Source organism: Ipomoea nil, unplaced genomic scaffold (genome assembly GCF_001879475.1).
Source record: "Ipomoea nil cultivar Tokyo-kokei standard unplaced genomic scaffold, Asagao_1.1 scaffold2480, whole genome shotgun sequence".
NCBI lineage: Eukaryota > Viridiplantae > Streptophyta > Magnoliopsida > Solanales > Convolvulaceae > Ipomoea > Ipomoea nil.
In genome coordinates this window covers 1,204,821-1,228,370 of record NW_017618908.1, presented here as the reverse complement: position 1 = coordinate 1,228,370, position 23,550 = coordinate 1,204,821, and the positions used below count along the sequence as shown (strand labels likewise).

Genomic DNA, 23,550 nt, shown 5'->3' with positions numbered 1-23,550 from the left:
CTTTGATATTTATGTTAGAGCAAAATTATTTGTTTGAGATTTGCTTTTGAGTTTTTGTTAAGTTATTTGACCCCCTAACGCTTTTGATAATCATGCAGTGCATATGCTTGTTACTTTGTTAGAGGTGTGAATTCAGTTAACCGAACTGAATTAACTAAAATTTTTAAAGATTTAATCGTTAATTAATCGAAACCAGGTTTTATTACTGAATTAATTTTAATTGAAGTTTTTTTTAGCTAAATTTTTAAATCCTTGAAATTATAAATAAAAATGATCATTACCAATTACTATACCTATTATTGCCAATTAGATCAATACCTATAATACTTTCAAAAAAGATCAATACCTATAATAATAAATCTAAAACAAAAATATACAAAAACAATACAATAACAACACTATAAATATAAAAGCACAAATTTTAAAAAGTGTAAGTATAAATAATAGTTAACCAAAGAATATATATATATATATATATATATATATATAATTTCGATTAACCAATATTTTTTAACTGAATTAACCGTTAACCAAAATTCTTCAATCGGTATGCGTTGTATGCACTAGGTGTGTTTTTTCTTACTTTTTGAAAAAACCTGGAAAAAAATATTGTTATATTAACCCAAAATTGTTTTTGAATAATAGCAACCCAACAATCCAAAATTCCAAAATTTGTGTCACGAGGGAAAATAAAAATAGAGAGAAAAAGAAAAAAGAAATTTGAGAAAAGAAAAAAAAAACATTAAACACACCTGCTAGGAGCTCTCACACACTAGCTTGCCCCTAGTGCTTTTGTAACGTAATAAATATGAAAATTATGTTTCATACACTTAATAAATCTTTTTGGGGCATGATTAGATTTATTTCACTTAATAATAAGATAGGAAGCATTATATTTTATTTTTGGTTTAGAAAGGATTACGGAACAAAGTCATTCAATTCACGGAGTTACAAAAATACTACACTGACACGCTGACGACAAATTTCAACAGGCAAAAGTTGGTAGTGCAAAACCATTTTGGGTTTAGCATGATTTATTGGTCGGTCCATGATATCTATACGTGTTCTAATTCTGATCCCAAGCTACAAACCTTTTATATATATATATATATATATATATATATATATATAATGTTATTTGATTCATATACTTTATTACGTGATCTATATTAATTAGGTAAAAAAAAATTATTTTTATAAATTAATGATTAATTAACTTATTGAGAAGTACTCGGTAATAAATAAAATAAAAGTATCAGTCACGTTACTTAGTTAGCTAGGGATGCATGTGAGGCGAGCTGAATTTGAATCTAGGCATGCTCAAGTTTGTATGTGTGCTGCGAATAGAGTATGAGTTCAGTTTGAATCTCACAAGTAACTTCACAAGTCACGAATAAAAAATAAATAAAAAATTAAATCCAACTTAATTAGTTAACAAGTTGTCTTGAGTTGGAATTTAACTGAAATCAATTCAAGTTTAATTGAATGAATAACGAATAGCACACGATCGAACAAGTTGATTCATTTACACCCATACAATCAACCACCAAAATAGACTTAATATTGTCTGAAGAATCCTCCAAAAGATAAAGTCCTAGTTACGTTATTGAATAAAAAAGTATGTGTAATAATATTTTAAAAATAAATCAGAACTAATATTTTTTTTTTTTTTGAAAGAATCAGAACTAATATATAATTCTTACTATTTTCATGTTTAATGGATTGTATGCTGACAAGTGACAAGTCGTTTGGGAGGCAAATCTTCAACGATAACTCCAATGATTCATGTCTACGACTACTTGTCTATCTATCATTCTATATTTTCAATTCCGTTTTCATTATATTATAGATATATATACATGGACATGGTTTACTTCTTGCAATTATATGCTTGTATACGTTTTTTCCATTTTTATAATTCTTGACTAGACTATGCCCCATAGTTTTAATTTTTATAATTATTGTGATTAGGTATTACTTTTCGTCTTTTATTCTATGATGAAATTTAAAAAAAAAAAAAAAAAAAAAAAAAAAAAAAAAAAAAAACGTCTGTTAATTACCATGTAGTGTGAGGACATCCTCAATAATGATGTGATTTTTGAAAAGTTTTGGTATATGTGATTAGGAAAGAGAAAATGAGAAGAAGAAGAAAAAAAATAAAAACAATACTGAAATTTTAAAAGAAAACAAAAAGGAAAAAAAACATGTGAAGAGTGTTAACGCGCCCAGCTAGCGCGTGCATACACGCGCTAGCTGGGCGCATGGTTTGCTCTTCACGCGTACACGTGCCAGCTGGGGCGCTGGGTGCATGGTTTGCTCTTCATGCGTGCATAGGAGACATTTTTGAAAAAGCAATGGGATCCACTTCTATGTAAAATCCCCATGGCTTGCAGGAGTTTTTTTTTTTTTTTTTCATCAATCGCTCACCTCCACTTTGGATGGCTTTGCTTTAAAAACCGTGTAAAAAACCTTCAAAGTCTCCTATTGGTGATGCCTTGATGGTCATCCCAATTACCATTTTTAGTAGTATGCATTTGGGTCTTCATATTTAAGATCGGAGGACTTGTCTAATGATATTAATCTTTCCACCTTTGACAATTGATTGTGTATGTGTGACTTAATCACGCTTTTATGTGGTTTGTTTGCTTTTGTTTTGGTATATTAAAAATTTTAAAATACGATTGACAGGATACTAGTTTAGCAACCCACTCTAGACGATTCATACTGTGCGGACTCTTCTCAACTCGCCTCTCTTTCTGACCTTAATAAAGGCCAAGTAGCTAGCCTTGACTTTGGACTCAATCTATCGACTTTTAATACTATACGATACTTAAGATAATATCTTTAATTTTTTTCAATTCCACCATAAAAGTTAATTACGAATGAAATAAACTTAGATCTTAATTTAAATGTCTCTTCTATTTATGAATGGTCGAGATGTTAAATCAAAATGTGTTGAAATGAATATAATATAATTAGGTATTCATTGATGAATGTTGATGCAAATTAAATCATGCAATGGACTAAATAAGTAAATAGTCATTGTCTTGAATTCTTGATATGATAATGGAACTAATTGAGTGACGTAGACGTGACATTGTGTCTGAATTATGTTGCAAATATAAACACTCCATTTATTAGTAATTAAAAATAAATTAATGGGAGCCTAATTTTGTTTAATTTATCGACAAAAATAGTAAGCATTTTTATGTAAAAATAGTTCTATTCTTCTCATCAACTTCTTTGAGTCGATCACGTCGCACATAATTTTAATTTATTTTTTATGTGGATTTTGAACTATTACACAATGTCAAGAAGTAACTGTAAGTTTCTCTAATAAGTCGAACAAAATAAATGTTAATACTACTCTAATATTACTGTAACATGATATAACATTTACCATAGTCAAACATTTACCTTACAATTACATTAACAGTTTGTTTACCAAATACTCTAAAGTATCAAACACAAAAGGTAACATGATTGGTTGGATAAAACGAAGAAATTAAAGGGAAGGTAGGACACAATAAGCATTTGGGTCTAATCAAATTTGGTAAAAATAATTTTATTTCATTTTACTTTTTTTTTTTTTTTTGGTTACAATGATATTGACAACTTAAATTCTCAATGTTTAACTTTATGATCCCAATAAAATTATGCTCAAACAAAATGTGTAATACTTAATATATTATATATGCTTTTGAATTTCTTAAAATTAAAGTTAATTTAATTTAAAATGTTCTTAAAATATAATGTAATCAAAAGTTTGATTCATTTTTTTAGTACTATTATATTGATCGAGGATAAACTTGTGACCACCCATTTAAGAGAGCTATAATTATGTCGCTTGAACACAAGATTTTTAACCAAAAGTTTAATTCATAATCTAATTAAAATGGATCGAATAAGGGTACTTAGTTCTTACAAAGAAATGTAGTGTTTATTTGAATATATATAGAACTATCTAGTTGTAAATGAATAATTTGAGGAAAAGACTTGAAGACAGCCAAATCTTTCATGCCCCAAGTACATTGCCAGCATCACTACATGAACTGCATAAAATGTCAAAATTCTGATGCTGCAAAATCTCTGATGAGATCCTTACATTAATTAATTATTTGTCCATAAATCAATAGTTTCAATTGTATTTATCCACGTTAGCAAAATCTCTCATCCTAAGAACCTCCCGCTTCAACTTGACAAGATTGAGTGCATTTGAGAGAAGGGTTGAAATTTTTGAGACGTAGGGATGGCAACGGGACGGGGCGGAGAGTATACTCCCCGTCCCCGTCCCCGAAACCCCGACCCCATCCCCGGTAACTCCTTGTTAAAATTTTAACTTATTGTAATTTGTAATTTTAAAAATTAAAATTTTAATTTTTATATATAATCGGGGACGGGGCGGGGCGGGGAGGGGTATCCCCGCTCCCGCCGGGGAATTTCAAAAATTTCCCGTCTCCGTCCCCGATCCCCAAAATTTTTCCCCGTCCTCGTTCCCATCCCCGATGGGGACGGGACACTTCCATGGTACCACTCCAAATGCTCTCGAGATGATCATTTGGATAAACCACATAAATGTTAACTACAATAGTAATTAAAGATCAGATCCTATAAGAATATTAATTAGACCATTGTAATTATTTCACTATCACCACAATAACTTGTTGTATCTCACCATACCATTCTCTCAAGCATATAGTATAAGTTGACAACCCTATTTACCATCGACTATGGTTAAATATAAAGAAATGATGTCATCATGTGACCTTAAGGTTAGTAGGTAACAAGTCTACAATAATGGATTTCTTGGAAAAATTTACTTGCCTACCTGCTGTAAATATATGTATTCCTAAGTTATTATGTGGAGATATGCATCACCAAATTCAGATTTTCTTGTCTATATGCATCCATGTTAAAGAGGTTCGAGTTAGATCTTTAATTTCTTGAAAGTAAAAAATCAAACTTTGCAGATGCGATCGTAGTACGTACGATCTGAATTGATCAAGTGTTGACTAAGTAGTCACAATGTTACAAATTCGACTCCTATCATGATCGAGCTGGTTAGCTATGGACAATCTAGGCTAGTTTAATTACCTTCTTGTAATCTTTACTATTTAAGATCCCGTGATTTACCGAATATACACATACCCTTAAATAGTGACTACAGATTTTTCTGGTCCGTCAGTCAAAAAAAAAAAGGACAAATGTTTGTGCGGTGTCCTATACGGATGAAACTGATGTGGTGGGTAGGTTGTCTGTTTGTCCCACCCACACTTTGAGCATAAAGGATGGACCCTTTTGAATGAAGGACACCAGCATGAAGGTTTGTAACCACAAAGCCTTAAAAGGGTACAGAGTACATAGAGACTTAAGGTCAATGAGATGGGTGATAATCAATCATCATCCTTTTAGTTGGGACATTGCATTGTGCACACAGTTTTTAAGATTACAAGCACACAGTTTTTGACATTGTTTAAGTTTAACAATTGTCTGCTGTCTAAGTTTCTACATAAATCCACCAGCTTTCTTCATGGGATTGGTTCTAGGTTCCTTCTCTAGACTAAATTTCTTTGCCTAGCTTTATCCACCTTATTCAAAAAAAACAAGAATACTAATTCACACCATCACTAGTAACATACATACAAGATTCTCTATTGATTTGGTAAGGATAACCACAAGATTTTAAGTTTTACTTTTTATAAGAGCTGTTTTTTGGTCTTCACGGTTTAACTTCGTCAGCTATAGACAACCTAGACTAGTTTATTTTTTTATGGTCATTTTTCGACTAAAGTTACAAGGTGAACTCAACTCAAAATGCATATTTAGGTAGCGCTTACAAGTTTCCTGCAAATAAAAAATTCTCTATAAGAAATTAGGGAATCAATTTTCTTTGTATGTAAAACAAAGGAAGATATAAAAGAATATTGATTTTTTATATACCTACAAAGGAATAGTAATTTACATCATCACTATTCACTAGCTTTATCTTAGACTTCTACAAATTGAACCCAAGTCATCAATAATTTGATTTGAATCCCATACATTTACAGTACAGTAAAACATTTGCTACTAAGTCATGATGTGGGTTCATGATATAGTTTGATAGAAAGGTATCTATTCACATAAGAATAGCATAATGCCATTGTCTACTGATCAATGTTATAAGAAATTTGTTTTATAGACAATGAATTTACTCGATTAGACATATCGATCTATAGATAGACTAATTTGTGGTTAAATTGATTTGACATTAATCTTAAACATCTACAATGAAAAATTTATTTGTTAGAGCACCCATTTAGGGGTCTTCGAGAGTTAGATTTATTTATTTTGTATTGCTTCTCTTGATATATTAAGAAAAAAATATTTTTTTTTAATCTAATAAGCCTAAGTTTAAATTCAAATATCATTATATCCACATATCTATCGAATGTACCAACTACCAAAGAAACCTAACCTATGATAAATATAATTGACAATAATCTCAACAATAATCCTCTCCCATAGAAAATTTTTATGTTGACAAAGGGACTTAAGTGAAATACTACAAGTGAAAATTCAAAGCTAGGGCTAAATTGCAACTTCTTAAATAAAGGGTGTTAAAGCTTTACCATCTAAAACTTGAGGGGTCCATGAAAAATTATCCCCTATTCCTTATTTTGTTGCATTTGTTACATGACATACATTTTGTTTGACCATAAATGGCATTGTGTCATCAATGGCACTAACAATAGAGGGAAATTATAAGTGTATTTGAAGGGACAAAATTTTCGTCACATGTTTTTATTTCTCAATTAGGAATGAATATTCATGAATCAAATCATTACATGTTACTAGAAATAATTTTTAAGTGAGATTTAAATTTTAAAAAAATTACTAAACCAATATTATAGGGGTGGTCTATTTTTATTTTTATTTTTTGGAGGAATCATAACGTGTCATGTCAATTAAGAGTATAAAATAGAATGAAAAGTGAGAGTATGTATAGTATTACTTAAAAAGAAAATATGTTCCCAGTTGTCTTAGATTCTCTTTATATTTATATTTTTGCAATGTATGGTAAGAAATTTGTATCTTAATTAAATTTTCAGTTAAAATAAGTACACGCTTATTTATGAGTTTTTTTTTTTAAGTTTCATACTTTCTATTATTTATTTATTTATTTATTTTTGAAAGGGTTATTTATTTTTTATATATAATATAGGGAAAATGGCACTTTTTCCCTCTAAATTATATACTTATAGCACTTTTTCCCCCTTAATTATTTATGTAAGCACATTAGCCCCCTCAATTATTTTAAAAGTGGTGGTTTTCCCCCTAATATATTAAATTAACATTTTTACCCTTAAAGTAAAAATTTTATTTATTTTACTTCTCCAACAAAATATTGCGTATATGTAGCGATTACCACGATTCGGTTCGAACTGAACCAGACACTATAGCAATCAAATTAAAAGTTTTCAGTTATGATTCAGATCTAGAACCCAATATTTGGATTTCAATTTATTAAATTTAAGAATAGAAAAAAACTGGATCATGAACCGTGAACCGGCGGTTTCGAATCCAGTTCGCGATTTTGAACCATCTTTATTTTAAAATTTTATTTTTTATTTTAAAATAGTCTAAATTCAACAATAAATGTATTTTATTTTTTCAGTTCGGAACATGAACCGGCCATTCCGGTTCACGATTTTAATAAACTCTAAATATCGCGTTTTGATTATAAATTGTAATTGGAATATTTTGGTTTGGTTGCTATAGTATTTGTTTGGTTTGAACCAAATTATAATTTGTTGGAGAATAAAAAAAATGAAATATTTATTTTAAGGGTAAATATGTCCATTTAACATTTCAACGGGAAAAAGAGCCACTTAAATAATTCAGGGAGAAAAAGTGCTATAAGTATATAACTTAAGGGGAAAAAGTGTCATTTTCCCTACAATGGCCATGTTTAGTTAATGGTGGATCCGCCATTTTTTGGCGGATCCGCCGTTTTTGGCGGTTTGACCATGTCAAACCGCCAAAAAAAATCGTTTGGTTAGCAAACCGCTGCTTTTGCAAACGCTGCACTTTGCAGCGTTTGCAGTTGGCGTTTTGGGGAAAATTTAATTTTCCCCAAAACGCCCCTGTTTATATTTATATATAAAAAAAAAATTAAACATAAAACTTAATGAGGAGCCGAAATGGCTCCTTAATTTGAGGAGCCAAAACGGCTCCTCAATGTTGCCCATCTGGGATGGGCAACAAATTTGTGGAGCTTTGTCCCACTTTTCCCACCGATGTGGGACGGTGGGAAAAGTGGGAATACAAGAGGGGAGCAGCTTGTGCTGCTCCCTTCTTTCTTTCGTTTTTTTTTTTAAATTATTATTATTATTATTATTATTATTATTATTATTATTATTATTATGAATTATAAATTATAAATTATAATGTATACCCTTATGGTCATTTTACATGTTAATCGCTAATCTAAACAGCTAATTTTACCAAACACTTTTTTATAAACCGCTAATACAATCTGCTGGTCAAACCTGCTAATACAATCCGCTATCTGATAACCGCTAACACAACTCGCTACCGCTGACCGCTAACCGCTGATAACCAAACAAGCTCAATATAAGTACACTCTTTAACATAGCCGGATGACTCTTTACACGCGTGAGAAGAACAAAACAAGCATAAAAAGCACTCTTTATATATAAAACTCAAACCACTATAACTATTTTGAACTTGAACATGACTTTACATAGATTTGAATTTGAGTTGATGATTTACATCTTAAATGTAAGGATAAAGAAGGTAAAATAGTCAAATAAGCCCTTAAATTTTATGCGAAAAAACAATTAGATCCTTGAACTTTAAAAATTTACAATTAAACACTCTAACTTATTTAAGTTGGTCAAATAAACCCTATTTACCATAACCAATAGGTAATTTAAGATTATGTGACATGATAACCGCCGTTGACAGTTGTAGGCTTATGTTGTTTGTCAGTTTCATCACCGAAACGTTAATGACATATTATTCCAGTTGAATAATTGGTTATTGGGTTCATATAATCATAATTACAAATTAATGTGCTTAATTGAATTTTTTTTAGTTTTAAAAAGTCTAATTGTTTTCTTTTATAAAATTCAATGGTCTATTTCACTATCTTTCAATAACGAATGAAATTAACTTTGAAAAAAAAAAAGATTTGGATCAACAATGGGGTACAAAATCGGCTCTGGGCTTCAAGCATCTCCGGCCCATATAAGCAAAACTAAAATTGCAGCGAGGAATGGCAATTTATATCCTACACCACGGCGCGCGTTGCAATATGCGCCCAGATGCAAAACGACGTCGTTTTATTTTTTTATTTTTTTATTTTTTGAAATTTTCCGCCCCAGTGAATGGCAGTAGTTTTTTCTTTAAAAAAAAAAAACCGCTGTTCAAGAATGTACATAATGTTATACTAGAATACACATAATTGTATACATGAATGTACATAATTATATAACAAAATATACATACTCTTTTTAAAAGATAATACACATAATCTAACATAATACATAATAAACATAAACTTTTAACATAATACACATCAACTATTAACATAATACACATGATGGGTAAATACGTACAGAAGAATAATCCGTATGACCAGTCCGTCAAGAAGTCATCCGACCGGTTCGTTACGGTAATAATCCCGACAGGACTAAATCACTTGTGGTCAAACCGCACTGTTCGTACCGATAGGCCTCATGACAAGAGAATATGCTCTCGGATCACTCTTGGAATCGCCCCGACGGAAAGTCACCCGACCGGTCTACCGTAGGGTGACCGGTCGGCCTGCAAGATGACGTAGCCTGCAGAGCCGAAAACGTAACTTGCACGACAAGTCTTGGGATGCAACTTGCACTTGCAGGGCGATGATGGACAGCTTGCAGGTAGGACGGCTCCGTCTCATCGATCAGTCAACCTACGCATAGCTGCAAAGCGACCGCCTGACTGAGCCAACGAGAAGACGCCACGTCGATCCACTTGCAGCAGGCGCATTAAATGCGTAGACCGACTCAAACAGTACAAATAGGAGGATCTCCTCCTCACATCTCATCTTCATCTCATCATAACAACTACTACTTACTACTTGTACCCTTCACCCTGTAATAGCAACCCGCTTGTAACCTATTACTTACTAGTTGCAATACTACTTAGCCTCGGACGGTTCAGTCGTCGCCCGGTAGTCCGACCGACCGGCTGACCGTCGAGCGCTTCATTCTACTCGTTCACAAACATACGTATTCGTAGTGTAACCGTAACCCCCGGTTCAATTTACGCTATCAACACAAAAATTTTTTGATTCGAATGTACATAATTGTATAAAAAGAATTTACATAATTGTATAAAAAATATACATAATTGTATGAACCAATACATATAACTGTATGAACAAATACACATAACTGTGTGAATAAATACACATAATCCTAGTAACTTCCTACCGCGCCTCCCAAAATGACGTCGTTTTGGGAGGCGCGCGGCGCACAGTGCTATGTGCGCCGTGGTGTAGGGTATAACGATTGGCGAGGAATTGTGTAGTTGTCGAAGTTAGTTAACAACTTGACTTTCTTGTCGGCCCGCAAATGAACACTGAACACCCAAATTCATCTTCTTTCTACATTTTTCCTGCGAAAAAACCGAGAAGCAGCTTCAATCCTCTGCAAACACAAGTTAATCAGAAGCCTTAGTCGCCTTATTCTGGTTCGTACCCGAAGATTTTTTATTTATCTCTGTCTGTTTTTGTTTTTGATAAGTTATGTATGAAACGTCGAACAAGACAGTTAAGAAATTGTATGAATTGTGGTTGAATTAGAGAGTGATGGGCTATCTTGCTGCTGTGAGGCTCGGGGTTATGGTGATTGATGAATTGATTAAGCAAAATGTTTCTGCAATTGTGTGTCGATAGTTTGTCTGAGGTTTAAGCAAATGTGGTTGGAAAGTTTCAATCTTGATAGGTTAATTCCATGTTCATAGGGTTCATGGAAAGTTTGTTAGTAAACAGATGAATTTAGTTTGTGTGCACAATAGTAATTGGTATGTTTGTAACATGAATCAAGGGGGAATGGTTCTAAATCTTACAGTGATACTGTTAAGAAAGTAGCAATTGAAGGATTTTCTGTGCATTTGGGTAAATCTCGTCCTGTGACCTTAGCCAACAAACAAGAAGGTTGATTGGTTCAAACAAGAAGGTCAATAGGCCGCTTCTATAGAGAGTCGAACTTGTAATCTTATGATTACCATGTAAACAACTTGACCAACTTGAATGGGGTTGCCCTCGCAGTTAAAAAAGGCACATGGGGATTGCGAAAGAGGTCAGGCAACTCCCTGAACTTCATCTAATCAACTAATCCCGCAATATGCTAAAAGACCAAGAGTTTGGTAGCTAATGGTTATGATATATATATATATATATATATATATATATATATATATATATATATATATATATATATATATAAACCTATTCTCGTGAGACCCTTAGTAAATGCACTCACAAGCTACTACATGGATGCACACAGGGTAGATTGTGTGCATTGCTGAGGGGCGAATTGCAACAATCTAGTCTGTGTGCATTCGTGTAGTAAACTATGTGCATTTTCGAAGAGTCTCACGGGACTCACAGGATGATGTGGTCTCATTTGATTATTACTCTCCATTAACATATGAACCCTCATTTTTAGGGCTAATTCTTTGTGGAGATACATAAATTAAGAACGTAACAAAAAACTCAATTTAATTATTTTTTTTTTTAGTGTTCCTCCTATATGAGCTGAGTTCATCATGGTGGATGTGCGTAGTTGTGGGAAGCTTGTTGCCTTGGCAACTTTAGTCTCAGTTGGGATCGCGTTGCAAATACTGGTGACTCCTGCCTTTGCCTAATTTTCTGTAGATTATTAAATGCTATATGCCATTGTTTCTGTAATTTTTCTTAGTTACCTCTTCTTATGTGTTAGGCTTGTGCTTTGTTCAATAACTGGTGGCCAATGCTAACAGGTAGGTTGAACGCATACCCAGAAAATAGGTTAATTAAAAATATACCTTTTGATGCTATTAGAGTATCAAGAGAGCATTCCATTTGTTTCTGTGACTGGAAATCATAAATGCAACTATAAATGGGAATCTTTTGTTCAGAGAAGCAGCATAAATCGCATTTCTGTTCGTTTCATTGCAGTAATGAAGTGTGTGTACATTCTAATGTTCATTTGTGCAGCAATAATGTATGTCATGCTTCCGATGCCTTTGGTTTTCTTTGCGGGATCAGATGCTTCGTCTCTCTACTCTGCATCTGAAAACGGGTAAGTCTCTTCGCATAAATCAAGCCACATAGCATAGCTGCACTCTTCCACGGCTCCACCAATACGATTGTTCATGAATGTTGATCATATAGTCATTAATGTGCAATCCAACTATAAGCTTAGGCTTTTAGTTGAGATGGTGCACATGCTTCAATTTGGTATCAGAGCCATGTCAAAGGTCATGGGTTCGAATAAGCGACTATGGTCTACGTGTTGCACATACAGCCATTAATGTGCAATCCAAGGCTTTTAGTTGAAATGGAGCACATGCTTGCTGTTTGCTAACCCGGTTGGTTTAACCGTTTAACAGCTGGGTGGAAGCAACTAAGTTCTTGACCGGAGCTTCAGCGGTTGGCAGCATCGCAATCCCAGTCATCTTAAAGCACGGTGGTGTGATCGGTTGGGGAGCCATGGCGATGGAACTCTCATCGTTCTTCGTTTTTGTTCTAGCTATTGTTTGTTACATTGTAACCGGTGACGATGGTAGCTACAATATACTTTGATCCCCCATTAATCTCCTGTTTTCCATGTATAAGATGTTCATGTGCCTCCATTCTTGTTTGTTTAAGCATTATATTGTAAAATACAGAGTTCTCTTTCTGTCAATTCATGTTCCTCTTCAGTCTTCTATTTCTTTTGCTCTCTTCTTCACTCCACTTCTCTCAATGATCTTTGTTTTTCTACCTTAATAATACACCATCTTCTTTCTCAATAAGTGAAATATAAAATAGTATAACTTCTATGGTATCTATAAGAATTGTGTTACTCATAATTTTTTGATTAAAATGATAAGGATATTTTGACAAAATACAATTGTGTTTCATAAATATCTTGTCTTAATAATTGAGGGACTGAATCAGCTATCTTATCCTAATTTGATGACTAAAAATGTTGTTTTTTCATTGTATGAATATTTCGAGGATCATGAACATTGACAATTAATGAATTTCTTTTAATATGGTCCATATAATAATGACTTTTTTGGCTAAAAAAAGTAAAAACACTCAACCTATCTCTTTTAATAATATGGGATTTATTATTATAAGACGTACTAAAATAATAATTTATCTGTATACTCATTTCGTACTAGCTCAAAAGTGAAAAATGTTTAATATCTACTCGGTATTAGGTACAAACAAAAACGACCCAAATCATAATAGTTAATTAGTAATCTCAATAACTCTATCAGGGCGTTTGGTTGGAAAGGAAAAATTACGTGAGAAAGGAATTACAATTTCATGGGAGATGAATTAGTGGAAATAAAGTGAGAATTTAAATTCCAGTGTTTGGTTTATAGAAATAAAATTACTGAGAATTTCAATTCCAATGTTTGATATACATGAGAATTGAAAGGGAATAACTAGTATAAAGTTAAAAATGTCGATCGTTGTTGTTAGACATTAATTTTAAGTTAAAAAAGGAAGAGGTGATTTTGATTCATCACTATCTTTTTTTCTTCCTAAAATCCCAGGAATTAAAATCCATAGAGAGCATGAGAATTAGATGAGAATTAAGTGAAAAGAGATTTAAATTCCCTTCAACCAAACAGCCTGTAATATGTTGGTTGCTATAAAACGAGAATAACAAATAAACTCTCCTCAAATGTTAATAATGGTGACTTAATCCAAATAAGTTTGGGATGTTTGCGGCAAATCATTCTGTGGACCATGGTCCATCTTTCAAGGTGGGTTCGGATCTAAAATATATAATTTACCTATTGAATATTTACGATTTTGTAAAAGGTAAAATGTGAACATTTAGTATGTAATTTGTGAACATTAAATATGTAAATTGTAAACGTTGAATATGTAAATTATAAACATTCAGTATGTAAATTGTGTATTTTGAACGTTGACTTTGTGAACCCGGGTCCATGGATAACTATTGGATGTTTGCCGCTATTCTTGTCGTGGATAAGATTTAATCCCATCACCACCCAAACCCAAACGAGAATAGCAAACAAAGTCTCCCCAAACGTTGTCCACGTGAGCCCAGCTTTATCTTTCACAAGTCCAAACAGTAATCCTGCTCCACCTTGGATTGATTACAATAACAAATAACAGTGTCTTAGGGTTTGTTTATTCAGATTTCCCACCCCCACCTCTCTGCCTTCAATTTATGCTTCGTAGAAGACCTTCAGCCTGTAATCGGTCAAGCTATTCGTCGTATTTGGATTTGATTTGATTTGTAGAATCGATCCGGGTGGAGCTCCGGGAATCACAATCGGAGCTGTTTCCTCGATTCTGCAGCGGTTTAATTGTAAGGTTACAGCATCAGTTTTTATTTTTTTGTTCCCCTCCATTTTTTTAAAAAAATAGTTTTTGCTTTTCGTCTGGGCGTTTATGTAAAGATGTCGTAATGGGAATCGCCGCATGGTTTTGGGGAAAATGGTTTATTTTTATTAACTAATTGCGGTGAATTGTGATTGTTGTTTTCTTTGATCAGCATTTGGAATTGTGTTTCATTTTCATTTGTCTGCCTGTACTAGTGGTTATGTCAGGGAGCACTTGTTTTTCATCCATAATATAGTGAATAAGACTGTCAATTTTTTGTGTTTGAGGGGTTGTGAAAATGCAGTCAAGTAAATATCTTCAGGTGGGGATAGGTGAGAAATGTGTAATGTTGTGGATTGGTAATTGGGTTCAGGAGATATGATTTTGCTTTAAGTTTGTAGAGTCAAGTTTTGGCATTTGGTACACGAGGAAGGTGGCATCCATTTGTAGGGCATGTGTATGAAGGTTGAAGGTCTTCGTGTCACAAAGTATAAGAAAAGGGATGGGATGGATAGAGTGAGTAGTAACACCTTCCTTTTCTAGTGGAAGCAGAATCACCTGACTCAGGAAAAATGTTTGTAGAATAATGGGTTTTTATGGCTGAAAATGGTACCATGTCACCAACAGTGTAGTGGCCTTGGCTTTCAAAGTGTCTTGTTCTAAGCTTTTAGAATTTAAAAAAATAAAATAAAATCTTTTGCTAATGTCTCGGCCAACTGAATCTCCATCAACTTATGGAGCATTGGGTCTCACTTTAGCTGAGGCTGAAAACATTTTGGTTCAATTTTAGCTCAGACTGGAAATTTGAATTGAATTGGATGGTGTATATATGATACCCTCTAGGCATGCTGTACATGTCTATAAAATCATTGATAACATAAAAAATTCCTTTTTTTTTTTTTTTTTTCTTTCTGCTCAATTTATGTTTAAAAGGTGCCTTGTATTGGTTCTGCTTGCTGATGATTGACAAAATATGTACTAGCATAGTGTAGCATGTGTTTTAGTAAAAAACATCAGTGTCTAGTTTAAAGACATGTATCTAATGCAATAATGCCTATAAGCCATCAATAAAACATATGGGTTTCTACTTCATATGCAATATTTACGCATCGTCCCTGCCTTTGCCCATACATGTGGTGCATTTTTGGCTCAATAATCCAAACAATTCAATTTTGTGCCAATCTGGGATGGCTAAGATTAATTAACCTCTTCAGCTGCAGATGATACTTAGTGTTTTGTTATGTGATGATTACTACTTGAAGAAACTTCTTTGTTTATTATGATCAAGAGAATTATCGTTCGAAGATTTGATTTTGAGGAGTCCATTAAAGGGGAGGCCAATTGATGGAGATTGTTTCTCGGTTCATTGATGGCATGACTCTATCTGTTTGTGCATCCATTACAGGAAAGGTTTTCAGTCATCTTGCTCCTGAATCTTCTGAAAGATCGTGCACAACTTTGTAGGGGTAGCACCAGTCTTCTTGCAAGAAATGGATCCTGGTCGATATTGCCCTCAGCAAGGATGGGAAAATAACAGCGTAATTGTGGTTTCCTTCTTAATCACATATATGGGATGATAAACAAGAAACTAGGCTCATGAGACTGTCCCATTTTCAGACATCTCTTCCTTAAAGAACATTGAAAGAAAGCCTTGGGACAGTGAGGATGTGGAATGGATTTCCCTACCTTGTACCATGATAATTAATTGCTGACATAGCTTATTGTCTTGAATCCACAGGCTTTGGAGGGTTATGGTGGAGTCCATGAGCATGACTTCCGGTGAGTGAACAGATGTTTAAAAGGATTCTTTCATTTCAACAACTGATTTCCTTTTAATTGGTATAATTTTATTTCTTAATTCACATGAAGGACCAGAGTCTTGTTTTTATAATGATTTCCTTTTAGTTGACATCTTCATTTTAGTTATGTTACATGAAGGAATGCATTGGAATGTTATTTTAATGATGTTAGTCCTTTGCTGCTAGCATAATTTCTTGGGCAGGCATCTATTTGGGGCTCTTCAATTGTCTTGCTCTTTGCATTCTATCTTGTTCTTTGCTCTTCCTCTATTCGCCTTTGCCTCATTTTCTTTTGGTAGGGTTGGTGGTTCTTATGATGATAGGAGATTTGTTGATGAACGGTTTTCAAGAGACAATATTTACCCTAGGAGTGGGTTTCACCGTGATATTCTGGAGAGGGAGCAGTACCCACATCCACCACCACCAGTTGGATTGTGGGCTCCAACAAGGAGAAGAAGTTATGAAGAAGAATATCCACTGGATAGGGATTCCAGGAGGAATGAGAAGATGTATGTTGATTTATATCATTAAACAGATTCTTTTCTTGAAGCTGATAAGTATCACGAGATTAGTGTATTCAGGGTGGTCATCACAGTTTGACAACAACCATGATCTTGGATTTGGCAGGCCCACCAGGTATGGAGGACGTGACAGAGATGATTATGCTTATGAGCATTATGATTATCGCCATCGCGTTTCTCATCAAAGCAGGGAAGATAGCCATGAAAGGGACTATGATTATGGTAGACACAGTTATGATTCTGACTATGACAGAGGCAGTAGGAGAGACAGTAACTGGAGACGGCGTGATTCCCGTGATCGTGAGCATGATAGGAGAGCCTCAAGCCGGGAAAGAGATCACAGTCCATATACAAGGCATGAGCGTTCCCGTTCACGGTCTCGCGATCGTGATGATCGCCTGAGGTCAAGGTCTCCTCGAAGTCGAAGTCATAGCCGTAGTCATAGAGAGGACAGTTATGATGATATCCGATATGATAGAAGTGAAAGGCGTAGGGACCATGATGACAGACGACACCATGACAGCTACTCTGTGGTATGTTTCATAATTTATTTTAAGTTTTTCTTTGTAGACATTATCTGTTAACTTTCTTGTGTGTATGTGTGTCTGTCTGGTACTGATTAGGTATGCTATTTCCTTGTAGGCTCCTTCTGCTACTGTCGTTGTTAAGGGCCTTTCTCAAAAGACAACTGAAGAAGATCTATATCAGATCCTTGTACTCCTCTCTCTCTCTGTCTCTCGTCAATTGTCAAATGCAAAAATGAAACGGAACACTATTTTGGATGCATGTGACTTGTTTTTTTGTTTTTATTAGGCTGAATGGGGACCGCTGCGCCATGTTCGTGTGATCAAAGAGCGAAATTCTGGTGTCTCCCGTGGTTTTGCTTTTATTGATTTTCCTTCTGTGGTATTGATTGTAGATAGCTTTTCAATTGTGTTTTCTTTATATAGCATAGAGAGGTGGATCTTAATTTTCCTATTACAGGATGCCGCTCAAGCAATGATGGATAAGCTTGGGGATGATGGCCTTCTTGTTGATGGTAGGAAGCTTTTCTTTGAGTACAGGTAATTCAGGCCTTTATTTTGTTTGGATTGTAAAACTGTGTAGTTTCTTCACGATCCATCCTATTTGTTTAAGATATGGAATATCTTCGTTTCTAATTTTTTTTATGTTTTACCGATTGTTGCGGGTTCCTGCTGTTGTATAGGATTTGATTCTAAAAAACTTAGTTTTGGTGTCAATTAACTTGCCCTGTCACCTTTTCTGAACCATTTGTGTTTGGGACTGAAGATGTATTTCTCCTCCCTGCTTGCTTGCAAGGCTAATTTGGGCAATACTGATGTTTTCTTGTCTTGATTCCTTGAAATTAGTTGCTTTAGCAATACTGATGCTTGCTTGCAAGGCTAATTTGGGCAATACTGATGTTTTCTTGTCTTGTTTCCTTGAATATTAGTTGCTTTAGCTTTTCTCTCTGATTCACCATGCAACTCATGTGGATTCTGGCCTATTTATTGGTGTTGATGAATGAAAATTTATTCACCAGTATGAAATTCTATTATGTGTATTATTTCTATTCCAATTTAGTTCCTTTATTATCCTGAGTTTTGAAAATCTATACAATTCAAAAATGATAAACAAGATGCTACTTGTTACAGTAGCAAACCAACTGGAGGGCCCAATGGACCTCTTGGTGTAGAGAGTGCATCGAGATCTAGTCAAGGTAGCCACAGAAGAATGACAGTTCCATCTGATTGGATGTGTACAATTTGTGGATGTGTAAATTTTGCACGGCGAACATCCTGTTTTCAGGTTCCATCTGATCTTTTTTTTTTTTTTCCCCTAACAACATCTTTCATCTCTGTTCATATTCTTTTTAGTCTGTTATCATGTTATGTTGCATGGCTTGCACTGTATAACAAATTTTTTTCTGGAACCAGTGTAATGAGCCACGGACAGATGATGCTCCTCCAGCTGATATGGCAACATCAAACCCTACATCTCTTGCAAAGAGAGGAGAAGCAGGTTTGCTAGACTCGGCCGGTTAAACATAGCTTACCATTATCATAACCGGTACAATAATGTGTGTTGATATTCTGTCAGGCCCTACCCATGTTTTGGTTGTCCGTGGATTGGATGAAAATGCTGATGAAGAAATGCTTCGCTATGAATTTTCTAAACATGCTCCTATCAAGGTATAACATGATTTCTACCACTAGTTTTTTTCGTTAGTGTCTATTTTCTGGTGTTCAAATTTGATCCTGTGTTATACTTGCAGGATCTTCGACTTGTCAGGGACAAGTTTACCCATGTTTCAAGGGGGTTTGCATTTGTGCACTTCTATTCGGTATGTTTGGCATTGACTATTTGTTCCAATTGACTGTTTGAACATACTTATCCCTCCCAAAAGAAAAGGACTGTTTGCACAGTTTGTTTTAGGACACTGGGAATAATAGTAATCAATAATGTTCAAACATATTATTCTTTCACTGCAAAGGACGTCTATATTTAATTGTAAGAAATGTGTTATTCTGAATGTTATTATGTTATAACCCTTATTGTCTCATATGGGGATAGGTGCCTGGTGTTGTGAATTGTGTGTGCATTGTTGATTTTGGGATTGAGCATGTCTGGAAGTATATATCCTGTTTAGATATCATCCTTACCATTTGGTGAATGATTCAAAGATCATTTCCACAGAGAAGTTAGACATAAATATTTGCTTTAGAGGAATGTATCAATGTTTTATTTAGAATTAAGAAAATTATCTTATGATACATCTCTTTGTACCCAGGCTGAGGACGCTACGAAAGCTCTTGAAGCAACTAATGGAACAACTTTAGAGAGGAATGGACAGATCCTTAGAGTTGCATATGCAAAAAGTATCCTTGGTCCAGGATCTGGGGGACCTGGAGCTTCTCAAGCTAGTAGCCTTGCTGCTGCTGCCATTGAAGCTGCAGCTTTTGCTCAACAGGTATAGACGTATAGTTGCTCCCATTTACTTGGTTAAATTTTTAAGCAAAGAAGAAAGGAGGATTCAATAGGAGTGGCACACTTGGTTATGATTTCTTTATCTAGTTGTGAAAATGCTGTTAGTGAAGCCTTCTACTCTGTATCATACTGTTTCTTTGATGACAATTAAGAGTATCCTCAATTAAAAAAAATGTTGATTATGCATAAACATATCAGAGTCGATGTTTTTGTTTAACTATCCTGCCTTAATGTTTTTAGTATGATGCTGTTGGATGGGCACCAAAGGAATACAATCCAGATGAAAAGCAATCCACTGTTGCACAAGAGCAGGGTGAAGTTGCACATCAAAATGATGCTTCTGCTCCACAATCTGGGTTTGTGTGGGACGAAGCCTCTGGCTATTATTATGATGCTGCTTCTGGGTTCTACTATGACGGAAATACAGGTTTGTCTTTTTATTATATTCAAAGCTGCTCATTCAACATCTTTGTAGTTTGCACAAAAGTGTAGTATATATTGCTCTGATATTGCAGTTGTGAAATGTATTTAGAAATACTTTTGAAACATTTATATTCTATAAACAAAATCTGATGATACACTGCTTCAATCTTTGCAGGTTTATACTATGATGGTAACAGTGGGGTTTGGTATTCATATGATCACCAGACTCTACAATATGTTCCCTGCGGTGATCAGAATGACAAAACAGCTCAGAAACAAAGTGAAAATGCCAAGTCTGCTGATGGATCCAATGCAAGAAAGGTTGTTATATCTGCACCTGCTACTATGACATCAACTGACAAGGCTGCCTCATTACCAGATGCCATCCAAGCTGCAGCCACTGCAGCAATAGCTGCAGAGAAGAAGGAGAAAGAGAAGTCAAAAGAAATAAAAATTGCAAAAAGCAGCATCCTTGCCAACAAAAAGAAGATGAGTAATGTATTATCAATGTGGAAGCAAAGAAGTCACGAAGGTCAAGCACCACGCGTTGCTCTTGATGAGAGTCAGACAGTAGCTGAAGATAGATCTAACTCAGTAGGACCAGCTGCAAAAACCAAATTAAGAACTGATTCTGTGACTACTAGGGAGACTGCAACTACTGCTGGATTTGCGGCAGGGACAACTGTCCAATCAATGGGGATTGAATCCCAGGATAGGGCTGTGACCAACAGTTCTGGGGTAACACTGAAGGGTGTCATCAGAGGCTCTGGTCTTGGAGTGGTGAAAAAGGATACCTTGTACTCCGGTGGATCATTAGGAAGTTCTACTTCAAATACTGTTTCATTTGCCACAGGTTCATCTTTATTGATCAATTCAGATGTCTCAACAAGTGCAATGCCCCCTCGAACAGATACATCTGCAATGAGCTCCTATACACCACCTGTGGCTGCTGGAGGTGGTAAAAGAAGGTTTTCTGAGATGCCATCGCAACCTTTTCCTGACAAGGAACAGCCTTCAAATATTACCTATCGAGATCGTGCTGCTGAGCGAAGGAGTTTGTATGGTTCTTCATCATTCGGAGACAATTTGCCTGATCATGGAGATTCAAGTAAGATTTTAGTGAATGTTTTGGACTAATGTCACTTGTATTCGTTGCTGAACTTTTATTTTCGGAATTCCATTTGTTGCAGCCTAGGCTTTCCTGGTCTTACACTGGTTGCTTCTGTAGTTATGACAGGATATAGTTCTTTTGATAGTTAAAATCATGTCCTTAGGCCCACACCACGCTTAGTGGGGATTATTTTGAGAAGAAGATTCCAATGGTGGTTGATGTATTCTATTCTATTTTATATCTGTATTGACTTGTGCAAGAATTTGTTTTGTTGTTCTGGGAAATGAAGATCGGGACTCCACATTGAAAAGGGGTGTCTTTGATCCAACACCTTTCCCACCAGGAGTTGGGGGTGGACGTGTTCCTGGAGATGCAAATTCTCAGAGCTATGAGATTATTACATCTGATCGAGCTATTGATGAGAGTAACGTTGGGAACCGTATGCTCAGAAATATGGGCTGGCAAGAGGGCTTGGTATCATTCCTTACTCTCCACTTCCCTAGATACTATTTAGATATGTTACTTATCCAAAAAAAGAAAAGATATTATATACATATATTAATATATAATCCCTGCCCTATCTTCTGTTTTCTCATACCTTGTTCCCAGTTCTATACATGATTAAATATTTTATAAACCAATACGTTCCAATGTTTTTGGGAGGGTTGTATTTTTAAGACCAATATAGCCAAAAGCTAATAATTTTCAAGAAGCTCCATAGAGTCTCGAGGCTTTTAGGGAAGTCGCATTTCCAATAAGCTCCAACTGGGGGGTCTTTTTGCCACGAAAGAACTGACATTTGATTTGGCATACCGTTGTTTTGGTTTGTTTGTTGATCTGATGTCCAGGGATTGGGAAAGGATGGAAGCGGGATGGTAGAGCCGGTCCAAGCGCAGTCCATGGACAGTAGAGCGGGACTTGGAAGCCAGCCAAAGAAGGTGGATCCAAGCCTTGAAGTTCAAGCGGGTGATAGCTACAGAACTCTTATACAGAAGAAGGCGATTGCCAGGTTCCGAGAAATGTCGTAGCTTTTAGTTGGTAGACTCGGCTCGCTTAGGTTGCTGCAGAGTACGATTTTAGGTGTTCTATTCTGTTTCTCCTAGTCCCACTTTTGGTGCCATAGATAGTTCTATCTGGAAAATGCAATTCCATTTTGCAGAGTTCCTTCCACCCATTGTCTTCTCTCAATGAACACTCATATTTGAAGGTTGTGAATTGTAAACATCCTTGTTTAATACTTGTCCATTTCTATTTTATATGGAGTTTTATTTTTCTAAAGTAAAAGATCTTTACTTCCAAGTGAATTCCAGAATGCTCGAGGTTTACAGGTGATCGAGAACCTCCTTTCCTCTTCAGAGTTGTTAGGTGATTGAAGGTCTCATTTTCTCATTGGGGTTTACAACCTCCCTTTCCTCTTTGGGGTTTACACTTTATAGGAGATTGAGAACTCCTTCCCCTATTCGTGAGATTGTACGCAATGAGCAAAAGTCTAGTCTCTTTTGGTCAATTGAGTCACTATAATTTATCACTGTTGCAAAAATTGCGCCTAGAGAGCGCTTAGCGATTTTTACAACATTGTAATTTATCCCTTCATAAATTGTCAAGTCGAGGTGTGAGGGCGCTTGAGGTGAGAATATAGTAGGTCTCTTTAGTTTTTAGCAAAGTAATCCTCTAAATTTTGTATACAAAAGAGTAAAATATGCTTACGCATAATAATGAGAATGATCAAAACGGCTAGTCACATATAACTGGGGTTACAACTTGTATAATAACAAGAATGATCAAAATAGTTAACAAGAATTCTTCAAAAAAAAAAAAAAAATAGTTAACAAGAATAATCACAATTATCAAAATGGCATTATAATTTGTATAATAAAAATGGTTACAACTTGTATAATAATGAGAATGATCAAAATAACTAATTACATATAATTCAAATTACAACTTGTACATATTAAAATTTTACTATAATAACGAGAATGATCAAAATGATACTACAATTTGTATAATAACGAAAATGGTCAAAAATGTTAGTCTTGTATAAGAAAGAGTTGATCCCAATTATAGTTTACACTATAGTGGGATCAAAATATAGGT

At 34.8% G+C, this 23,550-nt stretch overlaps 2 protein-coding genes across 5 annotated transcripts; both read left to right on the top strand.

Moving 5' to 3' along the window:
* The first annotated feature begins 10,580 nt into the window (after positions 1-10,580).
* LOC109153151 (vacuolar protein sorting-associated protein 55 homolog) lies at positions 10,581-12,966 on the top strand. Its single transcript, XM_019300950.1, has 5 exons — positions 10,581-10,743; positions 11,796-11,901; positions 11,997-12,036; positions 12,254-12,338; positions 12,649-12,966. Exons 2-5 carry the CDS (start codon positions 11,824-11,826, stop codon positions 12,839-12,841), a joined length of 396 nt encoding a protein of 131 aa, XP_019156495.1. The 5' UTR covers positions 10,581-10,743; positions 11,796-11,823; the 3' UTR covers positions 12,842-12,966.
* A 1,323-nt stretch (positions 12,967-14,289) lies between these two features.
* LOC109152922 (SUPPRESSOR OF ABI3-5) lies at positions 14,290-22,737 on the top strand. 4 transcript variants are annotated; one of them, XM_019300613.1, is made up of 17 exons: positions 14,291-14,597; positions 16,017-16,149; positions 16,350-16,390; positions 16,710-16,919; positions 17,038-17,464; positions 17,574-17,645; positions 17,745-17,837; positions 17,916-17,995; positions 18,590-18,740; positions 18,869-18,953; positions 19,032-19,123; positions 19,207-19,275; positions 19,723-19,902; positions 20,160-20,346; positions 20,518-21,450; positions 21,743-21,927; positions 22,302-22,737. In XM_019300613.1, exons 2-17 carry the CDS (start codon positions 16,102-16,104, stop codon positions 22,479-22,481), a joined length of 3,033 nt encoding a protein of 1,010 aa, XP_019156158.1. In that variant the 5' UTR covers positions 14,291-14,597; positions 16,017-16,101; the 3' UTR covers positions 22,482-22,737. The 4 variants fall into 4 exon arrangements, with proteins under 4 accessions (XP_019156155.1, XP_019156156.1, XP_019156158.1 ...); XM_019300612.1 differs by having other exon boundaries at positions 14,292-14,597; positions 18,587-18,740; XM_019300610.1 differs by having other exon boundaries at positions 14,290-14,597; positions 17,745-17,995; positions 18,587-18,740.
* The last annotated feature ends 813 nt before the right edge of the window (positions 22,738-23,550 follow it).